This window comes from Passer domesticus, chromosome 11, assembly GCF_036417665.1.
Source record: "Passer domesticus isolate bPasDom1 chromosome 11, bPasDom1.hap1, whole genome shotgun sequence".
Classification (NCBI taxonomy): domain Eukaryota; kingdom Metazoa; phylum Chordata; class Aves; order Passeriformes; family Passeridae; genus Passer; species Passer domesticus.
Genome location: NC_087484.1, coordinates 4625434 through 4641970, shown reverse-complemented (window position 1 = coordinate 4641970; position 16537 = coordinate 4625434). Strand labels below are relative to the sequence as shown.

The 16537-nt window shown below is 42.5% G+C and overlaps 1 protein-coding gene across 1 annotated transcript in view; it reads right to left on the bottom strand.

Moving 5' to 3' along the window:
* Window positions 1-5421: 5421 nt before the first annotated feature.
* Window positions 5422-16537, bottom strand: part of FNDC3B (fibronectin type III domain containing 3B) — a 183049-nt gene continuing 171933 nt past the window's right edge. The window contains exons 25-26 of the mRNA XM_064385242.1: window positions 15639-15766; window positions 5422-8948 (exon numbers count right to left, since the gene is read on the bottom strand). Of these exons, the coding sequence (XP_064241312.1) occupies window positions 8637-8948; window positions 15639-15766 (440 nt within the window). The 3' untranslated portion in view covers window positions 5422-8636. The remainder of the gene's footprint in view (window positions 8949-15638; window positions 15767-16537) is intronic.

The following is a 16537-nucleotide window of genomic DNA, read 5'->3' as shown; positions in this document are numbered from 1 at the left end:
ACAGGAATCCTTGCACCAGCCCCTGGGCCTGCATACACACAGGAGCTTCCCAGAAAACCTCAGCATGAGCCAGCAGATGCAGTTGCAGGAGCTGATGTCCCAGGTCCCCCGCACTGTTTGACACTACTGCTGTCAGGCACAGGCAGCTGCAGTCTCACCCTGCCCAGAGTGATGCCAGCAGCACCTGGAGAGCTGGAAGCTCCCGTGGTGTTAATGGGAAATCTCTGCTCCTTTGGGCAGGTCCATCATTCACTGAAGGCAGTGACACACATCCCCTTCAGCCATCTCCTCTCCCATCTCCACCTGATGGACCACCCGGAATCCTTCCCAGCTCTGCATAACCTTCACAGGAGCAAAACCATTTCCTCACACAGGTGTGCTTGCCAATGGCTTTTCCCTCTGAAACACGAGTTCTGGTGAGAGACAGGCAAAACCCACAGGGGTTTGGCTTCATGTCCCACGTCCCTGGCCAAACTTTTGCCCAAAGCAGTTGTTAGATGATGGAACCACAACCCTGCCTGCTGCTGTTTAGGAGAAAAAAGCAAAAAAGCAAATGTTAGATCGGAATTTGCTTCTTATCTCTAAATTGTGATTATGCCAGTACAGTGGAGGAAAGGAAAATTTAATCCATCTTGTATTGATGCAGGCTAACAGGTTTCTGCAGTCACTCACTGTCAAGCGTTAGTCCAGCTGTCATTCCAGCACACATACCAGCACATCAGCATTATCCCATGTAAGTAACATACTTCCTGGGTCTTTCACAGGTTTCCTCAGTGATTTTTCCAGCACCAAGGTCTCCATTCCCTTCCAAGTCCAGTGCTTGTGTGTTGTAGCCCTTCCTCGTGTCCGTTGTGGATTGGTGCATGCCATGACTTTTTCCCTAAGACCAAAACTCTCATTAACCCAATTACCTGGATCAGGACAAAAAGCACCTGGGGTTCTTCTTGGAGCTGACCTGGTGGTGCTGAGTTCTCGTTTCTCTGGGACCTGCAAACACACTGACCAGCTCTGCTCAGAGAGAGGAGGTGGCTCTGCAGCACAACTTGGAGGGCAAACACCTCCAGACCCATGGTGCACACTGATGTGCAGTGTCACCTGGAGCCCAGCCCTGACACCAGGGAGTGGCCAGGAGTGTGCTGAGAAGGGAACACAGTGTGAGAAGAACCCCTCAAGTGTTCTGCAGTACCCCAGCAAATCACCCCAAGGGATGGGAGCAACCCCCAGGAGGAGGGGAGGGGTTGACTCCTAAATCAGCATCCAAACCACCCAATGCCCAGCTGCCAATCTCAGCTCTCATTTCTGGGTACAAACCCACCCTCCCCAGAGCCACAGGATGCTCCTCCCGTTGTACTTGGAGATGAACCACTTGGTGTTTCTCCAAATAAAGGTGCTTTATGGTTTTCCACACCTGCTCTGATTCTTTCACTGGGAGCAAAATAATGCTTTTGTGACATGTGTGAGTCCATAAGGCAAAATTGCTCTCAGGCTGCTCTGAGGGCTCAGGAGATTTCTCCCAGCACTTGCTCCCGTTTTTGATGCTACTGGATCAAAAGATCCTTTGCTTTTTTCTCATGTTCTGATTGATTTTCACATGATTGCAGCACTGTCTGAGAGAAAGAAAAGGCATGGCTATTTCCAAACCTCTATCTACATTGTTCTTCCCTACACAGCCTCCTTTCACTAATGACCTGGGGCTGCAAATCATGGCTCATTAAGGTGGGCAGGCAGGGAATCTGACACCACGAGCCTGCTCTGCAGTGAGACACAGCACCATGAGCTCTGAGGAGCAGGGATTTAAACAGCTTTAACACAGCAGTTTGAGAGGAGACAGTACAATGCATACTACAAATTCTCCCCAAATGAAGCCCAGATTCATGGTCACATCCTGCCCAGTCAACAGCACTTTGGTATTTTTATCAAGCAGTGACAATGAGATGGATTTTTCTAAAATTTGCTGTGCCACGCTGGTGGCACCAGCGTGGGGCTGTGAAAGGTGCAATCACCTGAGGTAGTTTTGATTGAATGTGGAGTTTTGAACCCACTGAACTATTGTTGGTTTGTGAGGAGGGAGGGAAGTGGGCAGCCAGCACAAGGGTTTCTGTGTGCCCTGGCTGGTACCCTGGCTCCAGGAGAGGAATGCTGGTGTGGGATGCCTGAGGATCTCTGGTCTAATGCTGATATGTGGGATCATAGGATGGCTTGGGTTGGAAGAGACCATCTAGTCCCAACACCCTGACATGGGCAGGGACATCTTCCACTATCCCAGGATGCTCAGAACCCAACCCAACCTGGCCATGAGCACTTCCAGGGATGAGGCACCCACAACTTCCCTGGGCAACCTGTGCCAGGGCCACACCACCTTCACAGCGAAGTCACCTCAGACCAGCTGTGGTGTCAAAACCTACAAGAGGTTTGTATTTACCTGCTCCCTTTCAGTCTTTGCTGCAGATTTCCCACACTGCAGTGGAATCTGGACTCAGCCAGAGCAGTGGCAGTGCCACAGGCTGTGCCCAGGTCTGTATCCAACACCCCTTCCTGTGAGACTGGCTGATGTGAGCCAGGGGAAGGGGCTTGCACCATCACTGCCCAAACAAGGCTCATTCAGAGAATAACCAGAGGTTTGTACAGCTGGGATGCTTTTGGTTTCAGAACACTGAAGTCAATCACCTGACACTTTAAGCGAGACCCAGGACAGAGACAGAGAGAGCACAAGAACAAGCCACAGAGAACCCTAATCCAGAGCTCCATCCAACAATACAAACTGTGCACAGCAGCATCCCAGGGGATATTTGGCCCTGCTGAGGACAAAGACCTGATTTTCTCAGCAAACCCTGATGAGCTGCAGCCATGGCTGGGCAGGGACCAAGTGCATCCTGCCCGGAGTGCAGCCAGGGAACACCAACATCCCCAGTGCTGCCTCTGAGCCCAGGACACCACCACCAGCTCACAAGCTTTTTATGAAAAGAGTATTTGAGCTAGAAATTAAAAAAGACAACATTTGCATTGGATTAGGGTGAATTTCTCAACTCTATTCACAAGTTAATCCTCACAAGATTTCTGCATCCCTACTGTTTGCTCCATTTTATTTGTAGAGAATAATAGCTTTCATATGACAGAAAGTGAGAGAGATGAGCTAATAAAATTACTAAGAAATGACATCCACTGAGCACACTGACCCAAGCAGTTATTTATTAACCATGTCAGGAGACCTAAAAATAGCTTTGATTGCATGCAAGACCATCTATGCCACCAATTAGTGCAGTAAATGTAACTACTCAAACCAATAACAGCACATTCACTTAGATAACAGCAGATCCCAGGCTAATCCACTGTGCGTGGAGCTTCTTTTTATTTCACTGAGCCAAGAAACTGGGCATTGTAAGAGCAATTGTCAAGAGCAAAAATAGATGTAATTGTTCAGAATGTAGTATCAATAAAATAGCCCTTTCAGGGGATCTCAGCTGGCTTTTTTGCTCAGCCATAAAAACAGTGAAACAAAATGTCCATATTCATCTCGACTTACTTGTGGTTCTCACTCTGAGAAAAATAAAGATAACATTTGCATCTTTACTCCAGGCCAGGTTAAGGACAGAGAATATAATTCTATACCACTTCAATAAATGACAATATATCATGAACTCTGCAATAATTCTAGAAAAGGATTTGCAGAGGAAATGTAATTTATACTTCCTATTACCACACAAATTTCCTCTTGTCTCTGACTGCCAGACAGGTCTAACAGGACCATCCTACTGATATAGATGTCATTAATGCTGGAGAAGAATCACTCCATGTCCACAGGCCATAAATTCATAGAATGGAATCACAGAATGATTTGGATTGGTAGGGGCTTTAACAATCATCTGCTTTCAGTCCAAGTATTTAATTTTCAGGGGGATTTTAAATACCTCAGCTATCTTCAGGATGGGAGGGACAGGCAGGAGAGCCTTGGTTCTCTGGCACAGCACTGGCACTATGACCCACCCCCCTTCAGCTTTTTTTTATAGCACACTAGATTTGAGCATCTCCTAAAATTCAAAGACACAGGTGAGCCTATGGAAAAGCTCCACAGGAGGTGAACAACACGGACTGATGTCCTGATGTCACTCCAGACCCTGTTTGTCCCCAACTCCTCCGGGGAGCGCGTGGCTCAGCTCGTGCCACACGTGGCTGTGACCCCCTGGTTCCTCAGAGAAACCCCCCTTCCAACGGGGCTCAGCTCTCCTGCACCACACCAAACGTGCTCTGAGCTGCCAGGAGCGACTGAAGTGAGGAGCAAAACAAATTCCAGGCGCTGGTTTTTGAGCAGCTCTGTGATTACTGAGAGCAGAGAATCGCCGCTGCCATAGAAACGGCAGCGCCAGCCGGGGGACCGCGCGCTGCTGGGGCACACCTGGCACTGCTCACACTGTGACACGTGCCACAGCCCACTGCTGCACCACCCCGCCACTCAAATACCCAAAACACAACCTCTGCTCTCTTCCAGAACTTTTCAAAGTTGGTACTTCTCTTCCCAGCAGGCAAAGAGGTGCTGGTAAATGCAGCGTCAGCCAAGCCCAGGTATAACCTGCTCTGTGCTTCCTCACAAAATAAAATCCGTGGTAAATTCAGTGCTACTTACCCAGCTCTGCACAGCCTGGGTGTGGGGAAGGCACCCAGCACCTCTGCAAAAACCTGTGGGTGATCACAGCACAAGGTAACATTCAGAACTCCAACTGCAAATGTTTAACTCCTGCTTCTCTCCCATGGGCTCTCACTGCCCTCCAGCATCTCTGCAGACACCCCTGGCAACCACAGACCAGTGAAAATGAAAGATCTCCTCAGATGTCAAAGTGCTGATTACTATTTTACAGACATATTTAAAAGATTTTAAAGAGACTGTCTTGGCAAGCACTGCTTAAATAAAAAAGCTGAGCAACCAAGTGAAAAACGTATTCCCCTAAGAAAACCCCACTCACGTTGTAAACTGAAGTAATTCAAAAAGCAAACAAATCAATTGTTGTATTTATGCAGTGACTTGAAGAAAAGCCTTAAAAAATTAACATGAATGCATTTGACAAGAAATACGTATACATACTAGATTATTTCATCATGATGAGGATTTAATTCATTGCAATAATTAAGTTAAAAACTCTAGTATTTCAAGTGTTTAATTACTAAGAGAGAACAAACCTAGGTATATTTCTATAAATATAAATCCTTAATTTTTCATGCAAGCTGTTTAAAAGAAATCATTAGAACATCTAACTTTCAGATTATAAACTTACTCTTCAAAAACCACAAAAATCACTCAAATTACAGACCAGAAATATCCTGAGGTAAATTCAGGGCTCCCACCCTTGCTCCAGGATGCACAACAGCACTGACCTGCCAGAAGGGGCCACGCTGACCCAGAGGGCTGTGTTCAATTAAAATAAAGAATTAAAACAGAAAGAATTAAAACATTTATTGGGCATAAATATATTACATATACACTACAGATACAGTTAAGTCTTACATACATAGTGTAGTATTTGCAAAATCTATACATTAAAATTGATATGGCAGTTTTAATATAATGCATATGAAATAGTCTAAAATTTACAATACAAGAAAACTTCTGATTATTTTTTTTTAAAGTTGAAAAGCTTGGAATGTATGTTCCCATAGTGAGGTAAAAACATTTTATTTTTCTTTTTCAATTTAAAGAACTGTGCAAGGATAAGGTTCATACACATTCAATTAGGGCACTTCTCAATCGTGACACTGAATACTGAGCTACTGGAGCCAACAAACAGGATTAGAAAACACTTCAAGTTCATAAAGAAAAAGGCAGAACAATATAAAAACATCTCTTTCCTTCCTTAAGGGTATTAAATACTTAGTGTTTCATTCTACCTTTGTTGGAGGTGGTGATTTCTGTGAGAGCAGAGCGCCCTGGGGCTGGATCCAACACCTGCCACTGCTGGCCCAGGGGCACGAGGAGGTTTGGGAAGGGCCAAGGCACCAGCAGTGGTGGGTCGGGGACAACATCCCTCAGAACAGAAGGGTGTGACATCGGTGACCTTTGTCACTGACACACAGGTGACAATGAGATCACTGTGGCAGGAGATACAGGCTGAAAATGCCAAATTCACTGGGCCAGGATCTGCCAAAAGCTCAGATGGGACTGGGGGCTCTGGCTGGTGGGGTTACAAGGGACCCAACAGATCAGCAGTGACAGAGGTGCACTCAAAAGTGTGACTGACTGCTCTCCCCTCCACGTCTGCTCACTGCTTGTAGTAGCACTCGTATTTCAAACTTCCAAAATTGCTAATCTAGAGCACATTGGGTTTTGTTCCTTTATTTATTAAAGCAGTTTTTGTTTTTTTTCTTAAAAAAAAGGTGTCAAGCTCGGATTTCATAGCAGCACTGCTCAAACAATATACCAAAAATAAAAAAAGGCAATCTATTCAAATTTCTGGGTTTTTCCAAACTAGCGTTTTTTTCATCATTTTAAAAAATACTCTTCTCCCCTCCAATGAAAACAGCTGTATACTTTTTGCTCACAAAATACAGATGCAAGGTCACAGAGTTTCATATCACAAATAAATTTAAATAAGATGTAAATAAATTTGACAAGCCATGACTTTGGCAAAAAACAAAAAAATATATATATTTAGCTCAATGCCATTAGTTTGCAAGGCTAAATCAAACTAATTATAGTCAATAACAAAATACAGAACATTTCTAATATTTGCTACATCTAGAGAGGCACACAGAATAATTCATTGATCTTAGCACTTTCTTTCCAGAGATGATTTTGTTTTTGGATACATGTAAACGTCTGAATCACTGATAATGGGGTTTTTTTGGCATTTAAAGTACTAGATGCTTCCATCTTCAAAACAACAAGAAAATGCAAGAAGATTAATAATACTAGGAATGCTGCCAGGTAAAAAGTTGACCTAAAGTAGAACAGTATAAAACAGACAAAATGTAACATGCTATGGGGAAGGTGAAGGGGGGGATTAGATTAGTACATAAGTACACTTTTTATTTTTTATTTTTTTACAATAAATAAAAAGATTGCACTGTAATTGGTATTTAAAGTACTGTATGCAGTATATAGTATAAATAAACCTAAAAACAAAAATAATGTTGTTTTTTTCCCCATTACTTTGGTTAAGGGAATATTATGCTAGTACAGGACACTGAATCTTAGACGATGGAGACAGAGCACAAAAAAGATAGGACAAAAGCAAAATCAAGTAGCAAAAATATACAAAAACAAGAGGCAGGGAAATACACTGTGTCTGTTGCACCCTTTTGGAATCTATTTGCACCTCCAGCTCATTTATGTCCCTGAGGTACTCACACAATGTTGTCTTAATATAAATAACCCCATGACTCAAGAGTTAAAAATCTAGTGTCTCGATGGATTAAAATGTGTCTGGGAGGGGGCAGGCAGGAGGGGGACACTGCCACCAGAGCAGGGACCATTCCTCTGCAGGACTCTCATCTCAGTTTTGCCAGGTACCAAGTTATTTCAATCAGCCCCATGGTAAGAACAGCATAGACACCTTTCTAAGGCATTTAAAACAAACAGATGTGATTTCTGATACCTCCAAAAAGTTCCATACAATAGATACCCCTCCAAAAAATAACAACAATATTAATAATAAAAAAAAAGATCAACTGACAGTAAAGTTTGCTTCCATTGAGTGTAAATCTCACCTAATTCAGTAGAGGCAGTAAGCTGTCACCAGCTTGAATCATATAAATCAGGCTGAACGTAATAGAATAATATCTAGTATTAGATTAGGAATAGTTATATACAGTGACAAACAGACAAGTTAAAGCAGCTTTTAAATAGCTGAACATGGGAATAACTAACTATTGCACAATGCCCTCTTACTTAAAATTACTGCTAGGAATCAAAATGGTAAAAAAAAAGATCTATAATGCTTCATAACTTATACGTAGTTTGGTTATTTGATTTCTTATACAGGCAGTTTATAGTGTTTGTAACTGTAAAAATAACAGGCAACTAAAAAGGTTTTTCAACTGCAGGATGTTGTTCCAATTTAAATGCACTAAACAGTTAAAATAACAACTCAGGTTTTATCTTGAAAAACTGGGGCAAATGTAGTGAATAATTTGTAGGCAACATTGCTAATACTGTTCAAGGAAAAACTGGTACTTGACTAACACTGTATTCTAGTCTTACCACTATACATACTTGTGACTAATGTTTAGAAGGAAAGAGACAAAAAAAGTGACTCATTATTAAAATTTCCTAAATAGTAAGATAAAATAAGAGACTGCATGAACTTCAGTGAAAAAAGCCAAACCAACATTGAAAAGGCAAATTGTTGACAATTTTGAAGTCGTGAAGGAAAAACAAAAAAAATCTTGCTTTTGGTATCTGGTTTGCTTGTTTCTCCAGTTTGACCACTTCCTAGTTCTGAATTTCAAAAAGGTGCATCAAAACACTGATTTATCTTTAACTGTAAAAACAAGAGCAGTATATAAAACGCATGGTAGAACGAAGGACTTCAAAACAAAAAAAAAAAAGGAAGGAAAAAAAAAAGAAAAAGGAGGAATATCTGAATAAATGTGTGGATTATAATGCGTAGCATTAGTTAAATCTGTACTTTAAACTCCGGATGAATTGCCTACTTCATAAAGAAGTACTGTAATATACAGGCGAAGATGATGGAGAGGCTGGCGAAGCCGAGCACGATGAGGGCCGCAAACTGTTCGTCCGTGGGCACCATGGCCTTGGCCTTGGCGTCGTCGGCGCCGCCCGGCTCGCCCGCCAGCACCAGGGCGCTGCGCTGCAGCGCGAAGGCCACCGAGGGGCTGAAGGGGCCGCTGAGCTCCTGCCAGGGATCCAGGCACCGGCGGCAGGCGCACACGCGGAACCGATAGTCTGTGTTCACCTGAAGGCCTGAGATGTGGAATGTGGTTTCTTCTCCCTTGTACACCTTGAAAAACAAAGCAGGCAGCGCGGTCAGACACAAGCTAGGCCCGCCTTCGCGGCGGCGTGAGGGCTCGCGAGGGGTTCGCTGTGGAAGTTCAGTCTGAGGCCTTACGTTTATATTCATGTTTACATAAGCTTTTAAGTTTTTCAGATCCTGTACTAGTGAATCTATTCCTGCATTAGTGAACAACTCTGAAGTTCATACAGAATGTTAGTAAAGCCTCTCCACAGTTTTGACAAATAAAACAATCCCTCCAGGCCTGAGTGCCAAGGTTGTCATTGCAGCCTCAGGCCCCAAAAAGTATAAACAAAAATGAATTTTGGGGGAGTGAACTGGGGGAATGTGACTTCGTTACCTGAAGGTGTAATTGGACAATTAACCTGTGATAGGCAAATAGACCAAACTTACATCTGTCTGAGAAACTCGTGACCATTGTCCACTTTGGGTGTAGCCTCCATGGGGCTTTTGCACTGCCCAAGGTGTATCTGCTGAAGGCTTTTATAAATACCTATTTAATTCTCTAACTCTGTCCAGCCTCTGTTCTAGGTAGCCTCTCCAGGCATCAAGTCTCTAAGGAAACACTTCTCAAAGGATGGAACTCACTGGGTCAACACAGATTTTTGAAAAACAGGGGCAGGTGGAGGACTTCTCAACAAGTCTCAACACAGTGCACACAGGGACAGACAACAAACACATCACTCAGTGCAGCAATGATAGCACACACTCATCTTCTGTGGGCATGACAAATGCTACAAACGTATTTCTGCACTCTGAAAGTGTGACTGTACGCCTAAAACATGTCTAGGACATAATCACCCTGTCTGGCCCCAAAAGGAAGAAAACCTGCAGATAAGGTTACTGGAAGTCATTCAATGTGTAGTTGCAAAATCGCTTACAAAAGTAATTTTAATGTATTTTCCCCTCATACTTCTCTCAAGAAACAGCAATCTTGCCAGAAATTGCACTTTCAGAACTGCGGAAATAATAAAATATTATTAAGGTGTGAAAAATTTCCTCTTGATTGCATTATATTTGGTTGTTTACTAATCCAAACCCATCACCTATTTATGTTAATCAAATGTAGGTACCACATGACTCAGAGCACAAGTCACAGAAAGGAGAGAAAAAACTGAGTATCTGAGACAGTTTTGTGACTTAAATGGAAAAAAAAAAAACCCACTGGAAATATTCACAAACTCTGAAAACAAATAATTTATATAATGGAGGGTTGTTGAGACTGGTATTTTATGAAATGAAGAAAGTTGTGTCTGCTGGGAAAAAACCATCCTGAAAAGAACTTCAGATACTCCTTCCTCTGCTTATTTACCGTTTCCCTTCTCTTGGCTGTGGGAGCAGAAGGCTGAGAGCATCTCTACCCTGCCAGAGGCAAGAACTCATCTTAGAAAAGGGGAGCAAGTGGGAAACTAGTCCCAAGCTCATAGAGGATTTCCTGTGTGTTACTCTGGAGTAAGAAACGAGGAGGAAAGAGAAGAAACCTGCTCAGCTAAAGACCACTTAAAGAGCTCAGCTTCCCAGCCTTCCTGCCCTGCTGGCCCTTGAGACTCATCCCTTGATTAAACAGTCAGTTGCTGATTTTTTGAGAAGGTCTGTGACAAAAAGATTAAGGTGTTTCTTTCATTTGTCTTCTTTTCTTTTCATCTTTCACAGCTTTTCCAAATGCAGTTTGAATGACGGCAAGTCTGGGTTTCCAGACTAAGTCCTCTAACTGGCTCATGTTTCTTGGACCTGAGGCACAGATCGAGAAACAACATTTAAATAAACATTGCCTTGCTCAAGTATTGCTTAGCATTTGCAGGAAGTTCCCTCCAGGTCAAGTGACAGGAATACAAGAAATTCATCCCACAACCCCCTGTGACTGGCCACAGCCATGCACGGCTGCCTTTCCTCTTGTCTTTGTTTGTCTTCCCAATGCCAATGTGGAGTGAGTCACTGGGTTACAGTAATTGCAGGGAAAACAAAACTGAAAGTGCTGTGGCAGCCCACAGAAGTGATGTGAGGGTTGAAACATCTGTTTGTACAGCAGCCCCCATACCAAGAACACCTCTGCTACTCTGCTCTCCAATAGCAATTTCTAATACCCACCTGGTGTGGGCAACTCCTGTCCCACAGGACTGTGTCAGAATTTCTCCACCTAACTCCCATTTCTTTAGATTCTGAGTCAGGGCAACTCCAAGCCCTCACAAAATAGCTGTCAGCAAGATTTGCTTTCTGGTGCTGCTGTAATTAATAATTTAATTTCAAAACATACAGCCAGAAAAGCTCTACACGCCTTTGCCACAAACAAACCTTTGCAACCAATATGACCACTTCTGAACCAAAAAAAAAATCCCAATAAAATCCAAATAATTACATTTAATTAAAGAAATTCACAATCTAAACTTCATAAATTACATTTAAAAGATACTAGTGATTCCATATATAGAACCTGTCTTTGCACGGGAAAAAATCCTGTCCAGTAAAAAAAACCAAAACCCAAAAATCTGGGATTTTTACTTGTTTTGTTCTGTCAGGGTGGCGAATAGCAGTGCAACTGGAGGCCAGCCTTGACTAAATCAAAGTCCTGTATCTTCATTACAGCCTAACAAGTACTGATGGCCAAGTTCACTCAAGCCAGCTATTCAACAGCACTTCTCAGAAAAAAGCCAGACAGCCAAGTGAGAGCAGAGTGTATCTGTAAGGGAAGTTTGAAAAACTGTTGAAAGTAGATAGATTGGGTGAACTAATATTCACCAATGATAAAGACAAAGCACTTCCTGCAGCAGCACTAAGACAGTTATGGAAATTGTCCTGCTTTCAGTGGTTTGATGAGTATTTACCCCAGTGGACCTACCTATCAGTAACAGACAAACAATTACTAAATTGTCACCCACTCCTGAGAGCAGCCTCTGCACCCGCTGCCAGGGGCTGCAGCAGCACCTCAGAGCTGTGGCAGGATGCCCCACACAAACACATTTGGTTGTGAACACTGCTGCACTCTGTGAGTGGACTTCACATATACAACAGAAAAAATCCTTGACAACCATGAGTAAGGTCTTTAAATCTGCCAAAGAAATGTGAAATCAAATATAACTCTATGAAGCAGCAATATTATTTTATATGTAGCACATTATGCTTTGGTGGCCAACAAGCCAAAGTGAAGTGTCTATCCAATTTATCACTTTCAGTTCCTAAAAACAGCTTTTTGGTTTGGACACTTCAGAATACAATAAAATGAGATGAGCTTTTTGCCTGGCTCTCTCAATGGAAATATCATCACAAGTAATAAACTGCTGAAGACTCTTATGGTATTTGATCCTACTGATGGAGCTAGAGAGACAAAGAATTCCTGCAGTCAAGGATTTCTCAATTTCACTGATCGCCTTAAATAATTCCAACCCCATCTCCTTCCTTTCCAAACAATAACAATGACAGCCATAATCGCCCTATAAGAAACACACTGGAAAGTGCAAGGTAACCTCACCTGTTGTTGACCGTGATGCAATGGCCAATGTCTTTAACAGTTAACAAAAGCCTATTTTGTATACTGATAAAAAGATAGAATCAGAGAATGGTTTGGGTTGCAAAGCTAAATACCAACAGGCCCTGTGTAATTCTGTCATATTCTGGCACAAACCAGCACAAGTGCCTTTGACTTATTGAAACTAGAGAAGGAAACCAAATTTTTGGCTAACTAAGCTTTACAGAAATTATCAGTTCACTAAAGCGCTTCAGATATTCTCTGTGTGTCTACACAATATAATACAAATAAAAAACCCAATAATTAAAGTGAGAGCTTGGTGAGGCCAACTGGGCTCTCCCAGTCACCCACCTCTCAGTGCAGACCTGAGAACTGGTATTTTCACACAGTCAGTATATCCTACCCATACTGTTTCTTCTTTTGGAAAGCACTTGGAGACAGTTGCTTTTTTTTTTTTCTCAGAAGAGACGTGGCAGAAGCTGATGAAACACTGCTGCCTCCAAATTCTTGGAAATTTCAAAGGTAGAACATTTTGCTTCAGTGGCAAACAATTTAAGGATAAAGAAGCTTTAAAAAGTTCAGTTCTCACTTCCCATGGTCAGCTCTTAAAAGAATTTGGTTCCTGGGTGATTTGATCCCCAGAGCTGCTCAATGGGAAACCAAACCGTAGGCTGCTGGTCATTCCAGCTGTTATCCCAAACAGCAGCTCCTGCAAGTGCTGCCCAGCCCAGCCCACTCCCCTAAATCCACATTAAAGCTATGCAAACACAGACAATTTAATACACTTTGGAGATAAATTCTGACTGAGTGAGCTATGCTGGATAGAAGCGCAAGAAACAGAAAAACAAATCCAGGCTACTGATTCATGGAATCTCCTGTGGCTTACATCCTGATTGATAAATAAGGAACATGTGATTTCCTAAAAAGAATTGCTTTTTAAAAATTATCTGTGCAGATAAAGCACACAAATACACAAAAAGGAACACACTGTGTGAGAAACAAGGAAAGAAGTAGCTGGCATTTTTAAAATACACTCTCCAGGGAGCTAAAATGTTATCTGTTTAGCTCCAGCAAATCTAGTTCTTCAGGCAATTCTCAGCAGAGAAATATTTACAAAATATTCTCCCAGAGGAGGACAGGGATGGCTATAGTCCCAGTCTGGAAAAAAGAGCTTTTGAGTACTTTCATACCACCTCTGCTAGATCAAATGGTGGAAAATCAGCAGCTTTTGGGCTGTGGAGGGCTGCAAACACTGGGGTGCAGGGCAGGGAGACAGCTCAGGTGTGACAGTCTAGAGAGAAAGGACAGCTTTACCCAAAAGCAAATCAGTGGTTGATGTTGCATTCTATGAATAGCCTGAAAATCTAGAGTGTATTTCACTTGTGCCACCTTTCAAAACTATTTGCAAAATGTTTCTAGTATAATATACCCCTTTAGATACATATGCAAAATATATTTGTCACTTGCAGGGAACAAGACATATTTAAAAATAAATTTAGGACTTGCACTTCAAAGGTAATTAACATATCACTAACATTAATGAACATATTGGTGCCAGTACTTTGCAGTTAAATAGTAACAGGTGATCACAGGCACGTCAAAGCAGAGGTGAAATGCATTAGCCAGAAAAATCACTGAAGGGTGTTTCTGTATTTTATCTTCTGTGCACATTACAGGAGCTCAGAGCACGCAGCCACTGCAGCTCATGGACAGGGACGTGGCCCAGTGCTGAGACACCACCCACAGTCCTGATGGAGGAAAAACACCTTGATGGGCAAAGGTGATTTCTGTGAAGGTGAACAGTGGAAGTCTCTCTCTTTCCCATGGCTGGTTATCAACCAGAAGACTCCCAGTGTCACCTGGAGCATCCCAGCCAGGAACCTCCTCCAGGGAGTTACAACTCACACAAAAACCCCTCATCAGCCTTGTGCCTCATCAGAAACGAAGACCTCCAACATAAGAAGACTCTGAAAGTATTTATCACTTCCTTCACTGCTGTTTTTTTCACACCACAAGTTCTGGACTGTGCAGATGAAGCCATCACTTATGTGCCAGGAACATGAAGCTGTGCCCAGTTCTCCCCAAAGACTCAGAACATTTTAAACACTGGGGCTACGTTCACTGAAGCTGTACCTGGAGGTGACACACCAAATACACTCTGTACATCAGGCAACAGCAAAATGGCTCCACTTATCCACATGCCACTGACATTATGAGGCCAACACAGTACACAGGGGTTTCATTACCTACACCAGCACCAGAAATGTTTCCTGACAAAAACAATCGTTAGGTTTCTGAATCTTTATTGCCCCCATGAACTGTCCTGAATTTTTTGTGTTGTTTTTGATAATTCATTAGTTCACAGCAGCACTCAAAAACAGCCTGAAGAGGGACAGAGACACAGTTGCAAGGAAAGCACTAACTTATACGTATTTTTAAGAGTTTAATTAGCACAACATAAGAGTCTAATTAGCATAGTATATCTCATTTCCCTAATTTGGATTTATTTGGAATCCGCATGACAACGAAAAGAAGCACAGGAAAAAGAGAGCACACAAATGAAGTGCACTGCAAATCACACAGCTAGAGGTGTGATAGATGAAATAAAAGATCTAACTGTGAATGAGTTGTTCTGTTTCAGGGGCTCTGGGGAAGTATCCACTTGTGATGTCTAATCCAGACAGACAAAGGAAAGAAGGATCAGCTGTACTTCACTGCTTTATTTCCACAGTGACAGAAAGGATACACAGCAGTTACACGTGCATCAAAACCTCAGACAGGAATGAGACAGATGAACAAACCACTTAACGTGTACTTGACTGAAAACTCTGATGGACAGCCTTGGAACTGGCTTAGAAAGATTCATCTTCTGACTTCATCTCACCTCCAGATAATGGTTAAGAGCAGCCAGCTCAGAAGCAAGCATGGGTGGACAGAATTGTAACTTTTTAAAGGTTAGTACAGCTAAAAATAGTGATTAACCACAGAAAGAACACAGATCACTCCAATAAAATAATGATGTTCTATATACTCCCTTAGGGGAGAAAACAGCCCATTACAGCTCTTAATTTTGACTCAGCCTTTACCAAAGTGCACCTGACACATCACCATAGGGTGTAATTCAATACAGTACAAAGAAGCAGCACAGTGGATTTTCAAAACCATTTCCATTATGCCATCAATTTAACAATATTAAATCCAGACCATTTCCCTACCTGCTTGTATTCTGATTCTCTTCCAACCAGTACCTGCAGAACATAACCAACAGGATCTCCCTTCATGGGTGGGACCATTTCCCAGGTAACTTCACAGGAGTTTCCTCCCAGCTGTGTCACTCGAGGGGCTACAATAAAAGGAAATGTGTTAATGTTTAATATAAAGACTGCACTGAAATATTATTTTATGAGCACTGTAAAAATACCAGAACATTTAAAAAAGGCTACAGCACCTCTTACCTGTCAGCTCTTCAAGCTGCTACAAAGGAGGAGTGGTTCAGAGAAAACTTTCTAAACTTAACTGCAGGGCTGTGCACTGACCTTTTCAAAGCAGAAGCCAATGCACAAATGACACAGGCATTCATAAAAGCAGCAATTTTGTGAAGTTCTGAGAAAACACCTGTGCCAGTGGAGATGCCTGCACATCCTTCCCATGCTACATGCCATTGAAAGAGAGCAATAATATCAAACATTTCATTCAGGAAAAATAGGAGAAGGAATGTGAGAAGAGAAGCTAAAGAATCTTTTACATTAGAGATGAAGTCCAGCCTGGGAAGGAAAAGGACAAGCATAATTTTTAAGACTTGGACTTGAATATAACTCTGAGGCTGACACCCACTTGATCAGAGCTGCTATTTCTAGCCAGACTTAAGACTAGTGCTCTCACTAGAACTCCTGAGAAATTCAATTTGTCAGCTGTTTCAAGGCTGCTGTCCTTGGCAGAGGCTCTCTCACCAGCTGAAAGCCAAGGGATGCTGTGCCTTGACCCATGGCAAGCTCACAGGTCAGTCTAGCAGAGCACAGACAGGGGCAGCACATTTTTATGTGCAACAAAGCATCTGCCACTGGAAGGCATGAAAAAAACTGCAACAGCATCCAGGGTTCACCAACCTCTTGAT